The sequence below is a fragment of the Esox lucius genome, chromosome 20, assembly GCF_011004845.1.
Source record: "Esox lucius isolate fEsoLuc1 chromosome 20, fEsoLuc1.pri, whole genome shotgun sequence".
Classification (NCBI taxonomy): Eukaryota; Metazoa; Chordata; class Actinopteri; order Esociformes; family Esocidae; genus Esox; species Esox lucius.
In genome coordinates this window covers 22762183-22780809 of record NC_047588.1, presented here as the reverse complement: position 1 = coordinate 22780809, position 18627 = coordinate 22762183, and the positions used below count along the sequence as shown (strand labels likewise).

General features: G+C 39.9%; 1 protein-coding gene across 2 annotated transcripts in view; it reads right to left on the bottom strand.

Annotated features, from left to right (window-relative positions):
• Positions 1-18627, bottom strand: part of grik2 (glutamate receptor, ionotropic, kainate 2) — a 330777-nt gene that overhangs the window by 31472 nt on the left and 280678 nt on the right. For both annotated transcript variants that reach the window (XM_013139315.4, XM_020041428.2), the window contains exon 15: positions 6131-6356. In XM_013139315.4, the coding sequence (XP_012994769.2) occupies positions 6131-6356 (226 nt within the window). The remainder of the gene's footprint in view (positions 1-6130; positions 6357-18627) is intronic.

Here is an 18627-nt window from a genome sequence, read left to right as displayed (position 1 = left end):
CTTAAACTCCTCCTCTTGAGGCAGGCACTCTCCACCAACCTGAAGCCACCCTTTTCCGATTGAGGACCATGGCCTCGGATTTGGAGGTACTGATTCTCATCCCCACTGCTTCACACTCATCCCACAAACCGTCCCAGTGCATGCTGAAGGTCCTGGTTTGAAGGGGCCAACACGACAACATCATCCGCAAAGAGCAGAGACGAAATCGTGTGGTCCCCAAACCTGACACACTTCGGTCGTACAGGGACCTGACAGCCCTTAGCAAAGGACCCAGGACCCCATATTTCCGAACGCTCTCCACAGGATGCCGCGAGGGACACAGTCGAATGCCTTCTCCAAATCCACAAAACACATGTGGATTGGTTGGGCAAACTCCCATGAACCCTCCAACACCCCGTAGAGGGTATAGAGCTGGTCCAGTGTTCCACGGCCTGGACGAAAACCACACTGTTCCTCCTGAATCAGAGGTTCTACTATCGGCCGTATTCTCCTCTCCAGAACCCTGGCATAGACTTTCCCTTGCTATGCAGCCCCATACGCAGTAGCTCGTCTTTTCCTTCCTTAGACCACTTTTGATAGGTACTGACCACTTCAGACCAGGAAGACCCCACAAGGGCTGCAGTTTTGTAGATTCTCTGACCCAGTCGTCTAGCCATCACATTTTGGCCCTTGTCAAAGTCACTCAGATCCTTACACTTGCCCATTTTTCCTGCTTCTAACACAAACTTTGAGGACAGAATGTTCACTCGCTGCCTGATATATCCATCCCGCTGACAGGTACCATGATAACGAGATTATCAGTGCTATTCACTTCACCTGTCAGTGGTCACAATGTTATGGCCAATTGGTGTAGGTTCTTCCTCTGTCCAGTGTCTGTGTTCTTTTGCCCATATTAATCTTATATTTTTATTGGCCCGTCAGAGATATGGCTTTTTCTTTGCAACTCTGCCTTAAAAACCAGCATCCTGGAGTAGCCTCTTCACTGTTGATGTTGAGACTGTTTTGCGGGTACTATTTAATTAAGCTGCCAGTTGAGGAACTGTGAGATGTCTGAAGCTTAAGCTAGACATTCAAATGTATTTGTTCACTGTGCACTGTGGCCTCCCACTCCTTTTTCTATTCTGGTTAGAGACAGTTTTCACTGTTCCATGAAAGGAGTAGTACACAGCGTTGTACAGGATCATCTGTTTCTTAGCCATTCTCGCATGGAATACCCTTCATTTCTCAGAACAAGAATACACTGACGAGTTTCAGAAGAAAGTTGTCTTGTTTCTGATCATTTAGAGCAGGTAATTAACCCCAGACTTTGGAACAGTTGTGTAGTTTGCATACAATGACAAAACATTAGATTATTTTCCTACGCTAGTACATTTACATTTACATTTATTTCATAATTTATTGCAACCTAATCATTGCAGCAAGGATGTATAGAGACAGAGAAAAAAAGGCTAGGAATAGCAGGACATACATGTTTAGTTCCCCATAGCAAAAGGAAAGGGGCTGAATGTTGGATGCTGGTTTCAACGAGAGTATAGGCATATCTAAACCACATGTGATTGGTCTGTGAATAAGCAATTGTGGTAATATATATTAGCAATCAATTTATAATAAATCTTAATAGTGATACCAGTCTGTACGAAGAGCACAACATGAATCTGATTATTTATTTTTTATCTTTATCGGTAATATCAAGTAATAGCTACAAGAAAATGAGACATTTCTGTATCACCTTTTATTCGCAATGCCAATTATTTGCCAGCCATTTCACCTTGTTCTACATGTTTTATTTCCAAAATATTTCTATACATTTCAAATCAGTGATTATTTATATTGTTGATAAATATTTTATGGCTGAATCGTATTATATTGAATCTTCAATTGATAACATTGGAACACCTTCAAATTTGAAGGAAAAAATCATTATAATTTTTAGCTTTTCTTATATTTTGAGTGAAAAAGGTACCTGCCAAACATATCCCAAACCATTCCTCAATTTGATAGGAGTTTGAGTACACAAACATGCATTATATTCCATTCCAGCAGCCACAAATACCCATGTCAGACATACCAAATATTACTGTGGGAGAAACAATTTATAAAACACAACAACATACGGTAAATGCACCCTATCTTAATTTTTCATGCAGTCATACTTATTTTCAGAAAGGAATTGCAGGATTGTTTTGGTATTCCATCTGAAAATAATTCAGTCATTTTTATTTGGTCACCTTTTAAAATGTGAATGTTTATTCCAATGCTTGTGCATGCCCCTTTTGGTATAGACAATGTGGTAGATTGGAATTCTGTAAGGTGCATTTATCTTTATCCATTCATGGACGTAACTTTACATTCGCTGGCTTGCTAAGAGCATTTAATAATATATAATTTGGTATTAACAATTAAGTGGCTAGCCAGCTAGGTAAGAATGAGAAATACTTTTAGGCTTTTGCATGGGAAAATACTTGTTTAGACCCTCATTGGCTTAGGCTAACAAAGCACTGGCTTAATAGCTATTAATATATTATGGGCCTTAATAAAACTTATTATTAAAAAAAATTTTGTTCACTTTTGTAGTTGAATACCTAACATTATTGCCCTGGAGTTGTGCCAGTGAATTGTAGATTTGGGCAACTGAGCTATGTTGATAGCCTCTGTTTGGGTTATATAATTTGTTGCTTTACTAACAGCATGTATTATTACACCCTTTGGTATTAACTTAACTAGCTTGCCAACAATGCAAGAATGAGAAAAACTGATAGATTTTTTTAGTTTGGCAAATGTTCTACTAATTGTAAAGGCTAACGAAACACAGGCTTAATAACTATTCATGGTCTGGGCAATAATAAAATGTGTATTTGAAAAGTTTTGTGTTAATGTTTGTAGTTTTTTATGCTTTTGAAAGCAGACAACTAATATAAAACACTTGTGTTCTGGAGTGAATATGTGTGATTTGTTCACACAAGTGAGCATTGTGCATCAGGACCATCTACATTAGATGAATACTTCATTAACATTTTCACATGTACAGTGGGGAGAACAAGTATTTGATACACTGCCAATTTTGCAGGTTTTCCTACTTACAAAGCATGTAGAGGTCTGTAACTGTGAGAGACAAATTCCAGAAAATCACATTGTATGATTTTTAAATAATTAATTTGCATTTTATTGCATGACATAAGTATCTGATCACCTACCAACCAGGAAGAATTCCGGCTCTCACAGACCTGTTAGTTTTTCTTTAAGAATCCCTCCTGTTCTCCACTCATTACCTGTATTAACTGCACCTATTTGAACTTGTTACCTGTATAAAAGACACCTGTCCACACACTCAATCAAACAGACTCCAACCTCTCCACAATGGCCAAGACCAGAGAGCTGTGTAAGGACACCAGGCATAAACATGTAGACCTGCACAAGGCTGGGATGGGCTACAGGACAATAGGCAACAACTGTTGGTGCAATTATTAGAAAATGGAAGAAGTTCAAGATTATCTCCCTCGGTCTGGGGCTCCAGGCAAGATCTCACCTCCTGGGGCATCAATGATCATGAGGAAGGTGAGGGATCAGCCCAGAACTACACGGCAGGACCTGGTCAATGACCTGAAGAGAGCTGGGACCACAGTCTCAAAGAAAACCATTAGTAAAAAACTACGCCGTCATGGATTAAAATCCTGCAACGCATGCAAGGTCCCCCTGCTCAAGAAAGTGCATGTCCAGGCCGTCTGAAGTTTGCCAATGACCATCTGGATAATCCAGGGGAGGAATGGGAGAAGGTCATGTGGTTTGATGAGACAAAAATAGAGCTTTTTGGTTTAAACTCCACTCGCCGTGTTTGGAGGAACAAGATGGATGAGTACAACCCCAAGAACACCATCTCAAACGTGAAACATGGAGGTGGAAACATCATTCTTTGGGAATGATTTTCTGCAAAGGGGACAGGACGACTGCACTGTATTGAGGGGAGTATGGATGGGGCCATGTATTGCGAGATCTTGGCCAACAACCTCATTCCCTCAGTAAGAGCATTGAAGATGGGTCGTGGCTGAGTCTTCCAGCATGACAACGACCTGAAACACACAGCCAGGGCAACTAAGGAGTAACTCCGTAAGAAGCATCTCAAGGTCCTGGAGTGGCCTAGCCAGTCTCCAGACCTGAACCCAATAGAAAATCTTTGGAGGGAACTGAAAGTCTGTATTGCCCAGTGACAGCCCCGAAACCTGGTAATGAGTGGAGAACAGGAGGGCTTCTTAAAGAAAAACTAACAGGTCTGTGAGAGATGGAATTCTTCCTGGTTGGTAGCTGATCAAATACTTATGTCATGCAATAAAATGCAAATTAATTACTTCAAAATCCTACAGTGGGATTTTCTGGATTTTAGTTTTAGATTCCGTCACTCACAGTTGAAGAGTACCTATGATAAAAATTACAGACTTCTACATGCTTTGTAAGTGGGAAAACCTGCAAAAGCAGCAGTGTATCAAATACTTGTTCTCCCCACTCTAAGTTTCAAATATCTCTAACGCCCCCCCAGCATAGAGCACGTGACCTCCAGCATAGTAACAGTCCCCCAGAGTTCTAAATACATGTGATATCAGTGCTGACAGTTCCATAATTTGATTATGATGCCACAATACATTTCAATAAAATTGCATAATTTTTGACAGCTGCACAAAAACACCACACTGTTTACTAGTTGTGTATTTATTTTCTGATTTTGACTGGTAGAAATTATATTAGCAAACTGTTACCTACAGTAATGTTGTTAAATGGGGTACTGAATATTATGAATTCTGATGCTTGCATATTTAGTAAGGGACGATCAGTGATTTTTTTATACTGATACTGAAAGCTATTTTTAGATACTTCTAATGCAATTTCATACTCTCTATGGTTTTTAAATTAATTGGTTACTTTGATTTGTTGAATCCTTGCAATCATCTATGAAACAGGTCAAAATTCAGTTTCACCAAATCCTAAATTAAACACACTGTTCACAACTGAGTACACTGATGTTGTAAAGGACAGAATCATCCATCCGTTCAGGGATGACCACTAGTTAAAAAGCAGGGAAGCTGTTACACGTAAACCATTGAGACAGAAAACATATGACGAACATAATTTTTCAGTGGCCCCTACATAGAAAGACAGACAACCTCAAACTCTCATTCTCCCCAAATGAATTGACCAAAAAGTCATTTTCTGCATACAGGTCATCATTTTCCTCACATAATTCTTACAATAGGTACTCCTTTTAATTTATGTCTGTCAGTGCTGGGGGCTGCATGTGTAACTGGATTAGGACAATACTGCTGAGCCCTGTTATCAAATCCTGCACATCTACACACGTGTAAAACCAGCGCACTCCCACCCACCACTATCAATTAATTTATTTTAGGTCCGATATCCTTTCTCTCCATTCTTTCATCAGCCGCTTGGCCCTTCAGGGTCTCTTTCACATACACACAAACATAGAATCATGGTATACCTGGCACCAACATATATCTCTATTAGTTTCAGGTACTAATTCTACTGAAATAGCCAGAGAAAACAAATAAAAACAGTTTTCTTGTGTGCTATTGAATACTATGGAACATTTACATAGTACGTTATATGTTGTCTGTGTTTGGCTGTTAATTTTTTTAAGGGTCTCATGCTCTGGCAAAGTGGCCTGTGTTATTTTGTCTTAAACTGGGTGGTTTCAACCTTGAATGCAGACTGGCTGAAAGCGGTGGTATAATGGACCATATACAACAGATGTGACATCACTTTTTACTGTTCTAATTCTATTTGGAGTCACTATATAAAAGCAGTAAGGTGTCTTGGGGGTTTGCAATGCATCATAATAAAGAACAACATTTAGCGTAGCATATTTGCCATATACCACAACCACCCATGAAATGTATAGCTGGACTGCTTAAGTTTCATAGGAGTCATCGTACTGCATAGTGCTTCGAAAACGAATGTTGTTTCATTGGCTCACTTTCAATTCTCAGGTATGTGAAGAATGTACTGGGGAGTATGCATCTCTTCTGTATGCATCTCTTATTAAAATAAGGGAGAACCTGTTCAGAAATGATACTTGAATAGTAGGTACATTTGGTGTGCTATGTGTGTTAAGAAGAGGACGTACCCATGGGTGTGCCAACGCCGTAGGCTTTGGAGTCAATGAGGCCACCAATCTGGGTGAGGTTGCAGTTGCGCTGGGTGACAAACTCGATGGTGGTGGACTCCATGAGGAAGGCGTAGTCCGAGGTGAGGACTCTGTGGATCCCCTCGTCAATGTCCTTCACCATCACAGAGTGCCTCCGACTGCTCATAAACTCCCACATCTTATCATAGGTGGAGATCTTGGTTTTCTACCCAGGCAGGAAACAAAGAGAAATAGCAATTAGGCTGTCATGCAAATATGGCATATAAGGAGTTCGTCTTTAAAGTGATTTTCAGAATTTGTTTGTGTAACATAGACCAACTGAATGAATATATTGTCTACACTTTATGTAGACAATGTCTACACTTTATTTCTGATAGATTTTATGTCATTAAATGGATATACTTCAAAAACAAGGACATTTCTATGTGACCCAAAACTATTGAATGGTGGTTTGCATTTTTTCAAAGTAGCATTTAAGAAGTTGCATTCATTGAGTGAATTGTGTTAACTTGTATAAGAATCCCACCAAACAGCATGTAAGAAGGCAAAATATCCATAGTGCAATGGACGCACAGTTCCAAGTCGTAAATGTCCCCTTGCGTCACCAATTCCAATCTTCCTCCAAAAACCCATCGAACAAGAAGGCTGTGTGATTCATAGTGGATCAAATGCCTGCCCACCCAGCAGATCTCAAGATAAGAGGGGCTGATGTGTTTTATACTGGCCTAGCATAGCAGTTGTGTTTGGTGCCTTGATGAAGAGTGCAATGGTAAGAGAACTATGGAATCAGAGACCAGTACATTCTATGTAGATTTACACTGGCCAGAAATAGACACTTCCAGTTATTGTGGTAAATGGGAGCTGGCATTTTGAGACTGCAACACCCTAGTCTAAAAGACTGTGCGATTAATAGCGATTGTTTGGATTGTTTGACAGCCTTAATAGTGTTATAACATGAAATCAAAATGAGTTCAACACAAAAAAATATTATCAACACCAAATAACTCCACGAGGACAGAGTGCAAAAAAATTAATGAATATTCCAAATGAATTACTAATAGAATAGAATAATTATTCCCTTTAGTCAAAATTGGTTAGAGACCTTTGGAAGCAAACACAGCCAGGGCCATTGGAAACAGTCGGAAATATACATGGCTTGGCAGGGCCCACTGATTGTAATAATAACAACGCCGTCTATAAGTGAGGGGCCCAGGCATATATAGGGTTGTTATAGACATCTTGGTGGCATCCTTGACCTTTGCCCTTCTTGACCTTTGCCCTTCTAGCCCGGATAATCGTTTTTGAAGATGGCCTGTTCTAGAAAGATTTACATTTGAGAAATATTCTCTTGATAATTCTTGATAATGGATTTTACTGTGTTCCCGGGGATATTCAAAGCCTTGGAAATGTTTTTAAATCCAACCAGATTGCTGCTTTTGAGGAACCTAATTCTGAATTTGCTTTAAATGTTCCTTCTCTTCATGATTCTATGTAAGGAGTTATAATAACCAACTGGGACCCCCCAGAGACAGGTGTATATAAACTGGAATTATGTGAAACACCTTATTTGCACACAGGTGGACTCTGTTCAACCAATTGCATGTCTTCTAAAGACAACTGGTTGCACAACAGCTCATTCAGGTATGTTATAGAACATTTTGTGAATACCAGAGGCAGAGCATATATGGGTGAGATGGGTGCGCGGCACCCATGGCAGCCAATCTCAGGGATCAAAAATAAGTTTGTCTAATAGTTTAAAAAACAAGAATCCAGGCAAGCTTAGTTTAGCCGGCCCGCAATAGAAATTGTTCGTGGCTGCCCACTCGAGATTCGAACCTACTACACCACAGAGCTGTAAATTTTCTGGGTGTCGGTATAACCTCTTGACATTATATTATTTTGTTACGCATTAACATCACGCCAAGTTTGAATATTTCATTAGACACCATTAACCATTGTGTTAAACTGAAGAACAATTCTTAATAAGTTTACCTCCAACACAAATAGTATCTATGAACTGTATGAATTTTGCCACTGGCTGTTTTAAAAGCTCATTAACCAGAAAAATGTCGCTAGACGCCAATAAGCATTGTGTTAAACTGAAGAAAAATTCTAATTAAGGTTACCTCCACCACAAATAGCATCTATGAACTGTATAGCTTTTGCCACTGGCTAGTGAAAAGACAAGAGAATCGTGTAGCAAAGTGTTTGTCTATCCTGAAGAAATCTTTAGACATAATTCGAAAATCCACCAGAAATAGTCACAACATAACAGCAAACATTTCATTTTAGGCTTCCCATAACATAGCTACTGATGGTTGTAGCCAGCAAAGTTTATGTCTATCCTGAACAAATCCTCTTTTGCCACTGGCCGAATGACATTGATACAGTATCTATCAATATAGGTGATGACAACTGACTTTTTTGTCAAATAAAAAGATGAGAGAATCGTGCAGCCAGCAAAATGTTTGGCTTTCTATAACGTAGCTACATAAGATTGTAGCCAGTGAAGTTTTTGTCCTGAACAAATCCTCAGGCATAATGTGTTTTGACTGTGAAGGGAGTCGAATGCGGGACCTGTTGTTCCGTAGCCCGCATCTGTAACCACTACGCTATTTAACAAAGGGTGGTCGGTTGGTCGGAGACATTTGCTTTTCTAGGCAATTATAGCAAGCACAATGCCTCCAGGTCATGCAAAGTCTTCGGTCGTCTTGCATGAACAGCACGTTTGAGATCTCCCCAGAGTGGCTCAATGATTTTAAGGTCAGGAGACTGTGATGGCCACTCCAGACCTTTCACCTTTTTCTGCTGTAACCACTGGAGGGTCAACTTGGCCTTGTGCTTAAGGTCATTGTCACGCTGAAAATTCCAAGAGAATCCCTTGCGCAGCTTTCACGCAGAAGAATGCAAATTGTCTGCCAGTATTTTCTGATAAAATGCTGCATTCATCTTGCCATACATTTTCTCCCAATTCCCTGTGCCTTTAGAGCTAACACACCCAAAAGATTAGCTGAGATTACCTGTGGGTTTTTCTTTGTCTCCCGAACTATTTTTCTGGCAGTTTTGGCTAAAATCTTTTTTGGTCTACCTGACCTTGGCTTGGTAACAAGAGATCCACACATTTTCCACTTCTTAATAAGTGATTGAACAATACTGACTTGCATTTGTAAGGCTTTGGATATCTTTTTATATCCTTTTCCATGACCTTGTTATGCAGGTCTTTTGACAGTTCTTTTCTGCTCCCCATGGCTCAGTATCTAGCCTGCTCAGTCAATCCACATGAGAGCTAACAAACTCATTGACTATTCATACACAGACATTAATTCCAATTTAAAAAGCCACAGGTGTGGGAAATTCACCTTTTATTGCCATTTTCACCTGTGTGTCACCTTGTGTGTCTGTCACAAGGCCAAACATTTAAGGGTATGTCAACTTTTGATCAGGGACATTTGGTGATTTATGTTATCATTACGATTTAAAAAGGAGCCAAACAACTAAGTGATAATACATGGTTTCATATGATCACTATCCTTAAATAAACTTTTTTTTTGCATGATCAGTCATATTTTCAAAATCAATGCCAAAATGTCACTATTTCTGCCAGGGTAAGCCATTCAGATAAGAAAAGCAATACATTATTAAAATATAGTATATTCCCTGGAGAAACGTCTTTAGTAAAGTTGAAGAATGAGAAGATGGATACATTGCAATGACAGGAGCTGCATCACAGCTTCAAGCAAAGGGGGGAATACAGTTATGATTCAGGTCCAAAAGCAGCAAGCAGCAAAGATTAATAACTGCAGGTAGGTATTGTTGTAGCCTAATGACAAGTGTCTGTTCATCAATCAATCAATCAAATTTATTAATAAATCCCTTTTTACATCAGCAATTGTCACAAAATGCTTTTACAAAACACCCAGCCTGAAACCTCAAGGAACAAGCAACAACAGTGTTGAAGCACAGTGGCTAGGAAACTGAACTATAGTTGAAATACAGGAAGAAACCTAGAGAGGAACCAAGCCAGGGTGACCAGCCCTCTTCTGGGTATGCCCGGTGAACATAATAAGAGAACAAGTAGTAATAATTAATAAACGCATGTGGGCTGTGTCTACAGTCTATAAAACCTAATTCAGGTCAGAAGCATGACCAGATGGACAAGGACAAGCAACCCGTGGGGGGGGTGAATCAGCAGAGTGGCAGCTGGAATCGTCAGGTATCGTCTTGATCTGCAGCACAACCAGGAGGCCGCCTTTGGACAGGGGCAGCAACAAGTCTTTTCGAGCCTGGTACTTTGGAGGTGTGGGCCAAGACATCATGTCCTCCTAAGTTTAAACGGAGCAGGAGACAAGGAACAGTTAGAGTGCATTCCTTACATTTACATCTACTCTCCCATCACAATAATATAGCAGCGTAAAACCTTGGCACTGAGACAGGGGGTCCAGTGACACTGTGGCCCTATCTGGGGGAGGCCCCGGACAGGGCCCAACAGGCAGGAAGACAACCCACCCACACAGCCAAGCATCAACGGAAGGGACACCAACCAACTGCAACTACCCAAAAATGACGGCCGAGTATTGCCAGAGTTCACCCCAATTGCAAATTGGGCGGAACGGAGAGACAACAACAAACCAGTGACTCCACCCCCGAATGGCATTGGAGAGAGGGCATCCCATTGGTGATGAGAGCCCACCTGGAAAGACAGCAAGCGTGGACATTATCAAGCCTTTCCGTTCACCTTCACACCCCTGGGCCAGACTGCACTTAATCCCATAATGGTCTCGGGCATTTTCGGCCAGATGTTATGACTTGACATTTTGGGCCCTATATTAATTTCAGTAACAGGAATCATTAAGTATTGTATATATGTAATCACTACACTCTCAGCTACAATATGAACATAAAAATACACTTATGGGACACTATTTAGAAAATCCATGTGTTGGAATGTCAAAAACAATGTTCTACAGAGAACATTGATGCGATATGTTATGCTAAACATTTATTGAAACCATAATGAGGTTTAGTTTCAATGGCTTTTCCTGATACCGCCATGCCTTTACTGTCATATTACAGTGTTTTAGGCTGAAACTAATGAATAAAATTGATAATACAATGTAAAAAATATGTGTTCTCCATCCATGATATCAAACAATATTTCTTCTTAAGTTTGATAGATGTTAAAACATTTTTTTTAATGTAATTACACCAAATGGACCGGTAGCGCAGTTGTAGTTACGTCTCGTTATAAAATCAGTAAGACACCAAAAAAGATTCCCTATAATATGTTAACAGAACAACATTTCTATATCATATTTAGAATACAAACGACATAATACAGTGCTATATATCATAAATAGCAATGAACTTACTTGTTATCCGGATGGGTCTACACACAGTTGCCTGTCTGAGCTGAATAGTCATTGTTGTCGCCTGGTGAAAGGTTTTCCTGGACAGAATGCATTTTCTCAGCCTCTTGGTTACATTCAAATGTATGTTATAAAACGGGTTAGGTTGAAAACAAAGAGCTATCTTTCATAAACTGAACGAAAACTACATTGGTAATCACCAATAAGACCAGTGGCCTTTTGCGTGCACCATGATTGTTTTGATCTCCAAGACAATGACCCCAAACCTTCCCGTCATCCCTATCCCATAGACCATGCTGTAGAGATGGGTTTTAGTAGACACTTGAAGGTTTGCACTGAGTCTGCACTTCTAACCTTAATTGGCAGATCATTCCACAGTAGTGGAGCACTATGAGAGAAGGCCTTGCCTCCGGCCATTGTTTAGAAATTCTAGGTACAATTAGAAGGCCTGCATCTTTGCGATCTTAGGTTACGTCTAGGTATGTATGGCTGGATCATTTCAGCGAGGTAAGTAGGAGAAAGGTTAACAATAAAATCAGCCCTAACCCTAACAGGCAGCCAGTTTAAAGAGGCTAGTACTGGAGTAATGTGTTAAAATTCTAGCAGCTGTGTGCATCACTAATTGAATTTTATTGATTGATCAGGGTAACCAGAGAGATTGACATCACCCAGAGGCAGCATATATTGTGAAAACAATAATGGGCCCACAACGGAGCCTTGAGGAACACCAAAACATATCTTTGATTTGTAAGAGGACATGATATCCACACATACACACTGATATCTATCAGATTAATAACATTTAAACCAGGTACGAATGTGTCCACGTAGCCCAATATGGGTTTCCATTCTCTCTATGAGAAGGGAGCGGTCAATAGTGTCAAAGGCAGCACTAAGATCAAGAAGTAACAGAAGGGATGCGGAACCTTTTTCTGAGACAATTAGAAGGTCATTCGACAGTGCAGTCTCAGTGATATGATGGGGTCTGAAACTGGACCGGAGCATTTCATAAATGTAGTTTGTCTTCAGGAAGGCATTCGGTTGTTTTTAGATGTATTTATTTACGCTAATTTAAGTGAGTGTGGTACACATCCAGAATACAGGGAGCAATACATTTTATTCAAAAGCTGACCTAGCACAGGAAGTAGCTCCTAAAATAGTTTGGTTGGAATTGGGTCAGGTTGACAATTTGTGGGTTTAAAACTCAATACTAATTTAGTGAACGTGTCGAGCAATACAGAGTCAAAAAAATGTGTCTCCAGGTAAGAGATGTTCTTGGCACTCTCAGGACAACTGAGATTTTGAGGACTTTACATATTTAAGGAAGAGTCAGTTTATTGTTTTCTAATGGTGATGATCTGTTCATCAAAGACGTTCATGTATTCATCACTGCTTAAGTGAAGACCCACTTTGCTAGTTGAGCATTGCTTTGTCGTTAACTTTACAACAGTATCAAAGAGAAATCAGTTTGGACAAACAGCCTGTCCAGGCTAGTCTAAATACTTCCAACTTAGTGGAGCACCACTTTCGTTCTAAATTTCTGGACACATTCTTGAGTGCTCTAGTACTGTCTGTGTACCAGGGAAAGAGTTTCTTGTTGCATATTTGTGTTTTTAGTGATGCAACCATATCTAAAGTATTTCACAGTGTTGAGTTTAGATCCCCGATTTCATCGTTTGCAGATTAATTTACTCTGTTATCCATGAGCAAGCCTGGACGAATATGATCAAATCTATGTGTAGTCTGAGAATTTATATTACGCCTTTTAAAAGTCATAGTTTGGGGTGCAAGTGGGTTTCTTGTTTTAACAGAACATGTAATGATCTGATATTCCAGGATTATGAGAAAAAAATATTAGATCTACAATATTCATTTCTCGTGACAGGACTAAGTCTAAGGTATGATTGTGGCAGTGTGTTGGACCTGAGACATGTTGGACAAAACCCACTGAGTCATGGCTTCAAAGGCTTTTTGAGGAGGGTCATTGTGTATTGCCCGGGGGCCCGTAAATATTAGCTATATATATATATATATATATTTTTTTTTTTTTTTTTAATGAAAACCAGTGATTATTCACTGTTCATCATGGTACATGAAATATATCTTTTTTGGGAGTAGGCTATTACATATCTGCCTCTATTGTTTTGTTGGGTAATCGGGTAGCAATAATGAAGATTTTAGCAGCAGAGGGTTGGGTGGAGACCTCCCATGGGAGAGAAAGCTAAGCTCCGCCCCTGGAGTATAGTTAGGCAATCAGTCCATTTCTGTTTAAAAAAATAAATAGACTATGGGCTTTATTTGTGTTGATCAGTGTCAAAACCTGGTTATATCCATTTAGATTTTATGTTGTAACAGAAAGTCCAAAGGGGCTGAATACTTTTGAGAGACACTGTATGTTGAAAACATGCACTTCAAATTTGTTGAAAAGACTTTTAACAAGCCCCTTAGAACATAGCCATGGGAAACCCTTTTTATCTGGGGGTGTAGGGAATACACAGAAAGACAACGCATGACCATCGGCCTCTGTGACGCTCGCCTGACAGATGGTCGGTGTGTTTATTGGCCGTATTGACGTGTCTTGCTGACAAATGAACAGACACATGCCCATTGGCTGTGGTGGAACACATTCCATTAATGTTTTTCAACAAATGGAAGTGATGAGGCTTCGACTACAACAGGGGGTAATGCAGCACCCCCCTTCATCCCTATTTCCCTTAACAACCTTTATGCCCTAGATCACCCCTAACATCCGTTCCTCCATACTATCTGCTACATCCAGTCCCTACACCAACAACCCTCTCATAACCATCTCACCCTACCAAACTTCGCTCTTCAACACATCAGACTTGCCACTGCACAAACAATCTACTGTATAATAATACCTAACTTAACGAGTATGTGTGTGCATGAATGCTGGTGCGTGTGCATATGTCCACATCATTGGTTCTCCAATAACATTTAGCTTATCTAGTTCAGCAATTACACTGCTCAAAAAAAATTAAGGGAACACATAATCATCACTAATCAACTTCACTTTGCAAATGAGTGACAAAAGGTGCACTGGAGAGGCAACAGCAAGACAACCCCCAAAAAGGGAATGGTTTTTCAGGTGGTGCCCACGGACAATTGCTCTCTCCTTAACCTTCCTGACTGATTCTACTCATTTTGCTAGTGTCCTTTTCACTACTGGTAGCATGAAGCGGTTCCTGCAGCCCATTCAGGTTGCACAGGTAGTCCAGCCCCTCCAGGATGGCACATCATACAGTATCTCACAAAAGTGAGTACACCCCGCACAGTTTTTTGTCACATCTTTTCAACACTGAAGAAATGACACTTTGCTACAATGTAAAGTAGTGAGTGTACAGCTTGTATAACAGTCCAAAAAAAATGTTTAAGTCTCTAACATCCACCAGCTCTGTGATGTCATCATGGAGGAGTGGAAGAGGACTCCAATGGCAACCTGTGAAGCTCTGGTGAACTCCATGTCCAAGAGGGTTAAGGCAGTGCTGGAAAATGCTGGTAGCCACACAAAATATTGACACTTTGGGCCCAATTTGGACATTTTCACTTAGGGGTGTACTCACTTTTGTTGCCAGCGGTTTAGACATTAATGGCTGCGTGTTGTGTTATTTTTGAGGGGACAGCAAATTTACACTGTTATACAAGCTGTACACTCACTACTGTGTCATTTCTTCAGTATTCTCATAAGATGGTTTGCTGTGTCTTCCAGTACAGTCTCAAGTGCATGGAGGAGATACCAGGAGACTGGCCGTTGCACAAGGAGATCTGGACAGGGCTGTAGAAGGGCATCAACCCAGCAGAAGTGCCAGTAACTGCTCTTTTGTTTGAGCAGAAAAAGGGGGAACACTGCCAGAGCGCTACAAAATGACCTCCAGGCTACTGGTGTGCATGTTTCTGACCAAAGTGTCAGAAACAGACTCCATGGGGGTAGTATGAGGGCCTGACGTCCTCTAGTGGGACCTGTGCTCACAGGTTGTGCTGCCTGCAACATCATCCAGCAGGACTAGTTTGGCGGTGGGTCAGTGTTGGTCAGGGGGGCATATACTTGGAGGGTCGGCCAGACCACCACGTGCTAGCCAACGGTACCCTGACTTCTGTTAGGTACCGGGATGAAATACTCAGCCACATCATTAGATCTTGTGCTGGTGTAGTGGGACATGGGTTCCTCCTGGTGCAGTACAATGTCCAGCCTCATGTGGCCAGAGTCTGTAGGCAGTTCATGGATGACGAAGGCATTGAAGCCATTGACTGGCCCTCACGTCCCCCAGACCTGAATCTAACTGAGAACCTCTGGGACATTGTTTCGTTGCATCTGACACCACCAAATAGCACCACAGACTGTCCAGGAGCTGATGAAATTCACGCAAGTTGGGACAGCCAGTGATTTCAACTGTTTGCTTAGAATTTCTGTGTGAATTTGAATCCAGCCCTCAATCGGTCAGTGATTTTGGTTTCCATAGACAGTTGTTACATCATTTTGTTCTCAACGAATTAAACAATGTACAATAAAGACTTTGATCTGTAATACATCGAGGTTTGATAAGTGATTTAAGTGTTACCATAATTTTTTGAGCAGTGAAGATAGCTAGCAAGGGATTATTTACTGATTTAATTGGTGTGAAAGGCTTGTTAGGAGTGAAATGGTTCAAAGTCAAGTATAACAATTGTCAATATTTCTTAGTTTATCTAGAGCAGTTAAAACATGTGATTTTGACGTTATTTGACATCTTGGTGTGAGCCCTATCGATAAAGACACTCCCAACATTCCCACATATTGTGATGCTTTTTTCTGTGCACTGATTTAACATTCTCTAGGCATTTACAGTGCTGCTTAAAAGTATGTGAACTCCTTCCTTGTGCAATTAGAGATATATTTTTATTTTCACAATGAAATCTTTGATATTTTAATGTGTTTAATATGAACACATTTTTTATGACATAACAGTTTTAGTTACCAATTCCATATGGAATAGTTACCAATTCCATATGTTGGTGTAGAACAAAGCATGCATTTAGAAGAAAAAATATATAATTAAAGGTAATTAGTGATGGTGTAAAAATAATAAAACCCTCAGTTGCATTGTTTAAATCAAGAAGGTAAGTAGAATCAGGTGGGTAAATATTTGGGTGCAAAATGAACAAATCTAAGGAGGGATCTTAAGGAAAGTGTTTGGGCAGGACTACAGAGGCAAGTAACCTGGCCAGATTGGTGTTATCCATACAGGTTAATGCAAATCTAATGCCATGTTTATAAGCCCTTTACAACACAAGACATATAGTTATAGATTATTTGTAACACATTTATGTACTGCGTATAAAGGCACTATGACATATTCAAAAGCTAAATGTTAAAAAGTGGGACTGTGTTTGTAATGATTTATACAAACTTATAAATCAGAAGTAGAACTAGTAGTAGAATTAGTACTGTCAGCAGTATAATAAGAATAGCCTAAGAATAATCAGTCAATTCAATTTCGGCAGTTAGCTATTATCATTGTGTATCAGTAAGAGCTTTAGTATTGTCAGCAGCAGAATACTTTCTCCAGCTGCAATCTTTGTGAAAACCTGTGTGTGTATTCTCCCAGGGCTCAGAGATTTGAAGGCATTTTTAAGCCATTTGAAATCTAATTAAGTCACATCTTCAAGGTCCCGCCCGCCATTATTGTGTGTAATGGCTTTTTGAGTCTGGTCGATATTTTAGATCAACTGGGTGATTTGCAAAGTGCCAATCAGAATCTTTTGGAGTCACCCTTGACAAATCAGCCAATTGAGCATGCAAGTTACAGACTGCTGATAAGGCAGGGGCTCTGGCTATGAATACATGGGAGGAGAGACATTTAACCAACTAGCTAGCTAACACTCGCACTTACGCATAGTTTAAATGTAGGCTGTCCTCAGAAACACTGGTGAATTCAAAATGACAGAGCATCTGAAATTTGTGTTTAAAGTAGCAGGAAAGTAACTTAAGGTAACTTAAGGATATATTAAGTATAATTTGAAGATAAAAGGTTCATAGAGTACTTATATTAAGGGTTTTAGAGATATCTATGAACTTTGAGAGGAGGGAAAACGTTAATAGGAGAGGCCAATGTTCTTTCAATTAGGTTTTTAGCTCTTCCCCTTCTTGCAGCTGTCATAAAAACGTATTCATTGTGGCAAAGTGTCTGCACTACGTGCCAAGGATGGTGAACACTGCTATACCTAATCCTTCAATCATGCTAAAGTGGCTGAAGATTAGCTACAACCACTACACACCCAAAGATAATCTCTATGTTCTCACAATTTCTAACACATAATAGCTCCTTTACTGTGATATTTGAACATTAGTGCTGAATGTCAGAACAGCAGGCAGTCAGGTCTTAACCACAACTGAATTATCAGTTAACATACATTAGTAGGGGAGAAATCATAATGGCGCTGTGGTGGTGACTGCCAATGAGGTACCTTTACACCGGTGCCGGCCTTTTCTTAGTCAAGGAATACATACTTTTTTGTCTAAAAACGTAAGAAATCCTTATGAATGAAATCTAATAGAATTTTCCCTCAAATTGTTATACTTATTTTCAGGATGTCAAATGTTTAAAATAAGTATGATTCATCTCAACTTTAAAATTGGTTCAAATTTGCCCTTACAATTTTTAAAATCTATTTAAAAAGCAGTGCATTATGTTAAAGACTTGCTATATTTTATTGTAAACCAAAACTAACTACTTTGGTATATTAAATTCAACCAAATGCATAAGGTAGGGTCCTTGAATAATAAGCAAAGTCAAAGTGGCTAGAGATGTTTATCTAAAGACATTAATCAGGAGAGGTCTATAATGTGTGCACTGCATGGAAGATGTTTGTTAATTTCCGCTATTAAAATATGTTTTGGTGGAAAAACACCTGGCAACAACATCAAGGCTTAGCTTAAGCTAGCAAAAACATTAAATAATTGTAACTTTGCTACAAGCAAGGTGTTAGCCGGTGGATTCATGCATACTCAGCGTCTTGGGACACTGTTGGAGAAGTTGGAGAAGATGGTTGGGGTGGATTTTTGGAAGGAGTCTGGGGTGGGTGATGTAAGGAGAGATACTCCAGTTTCTG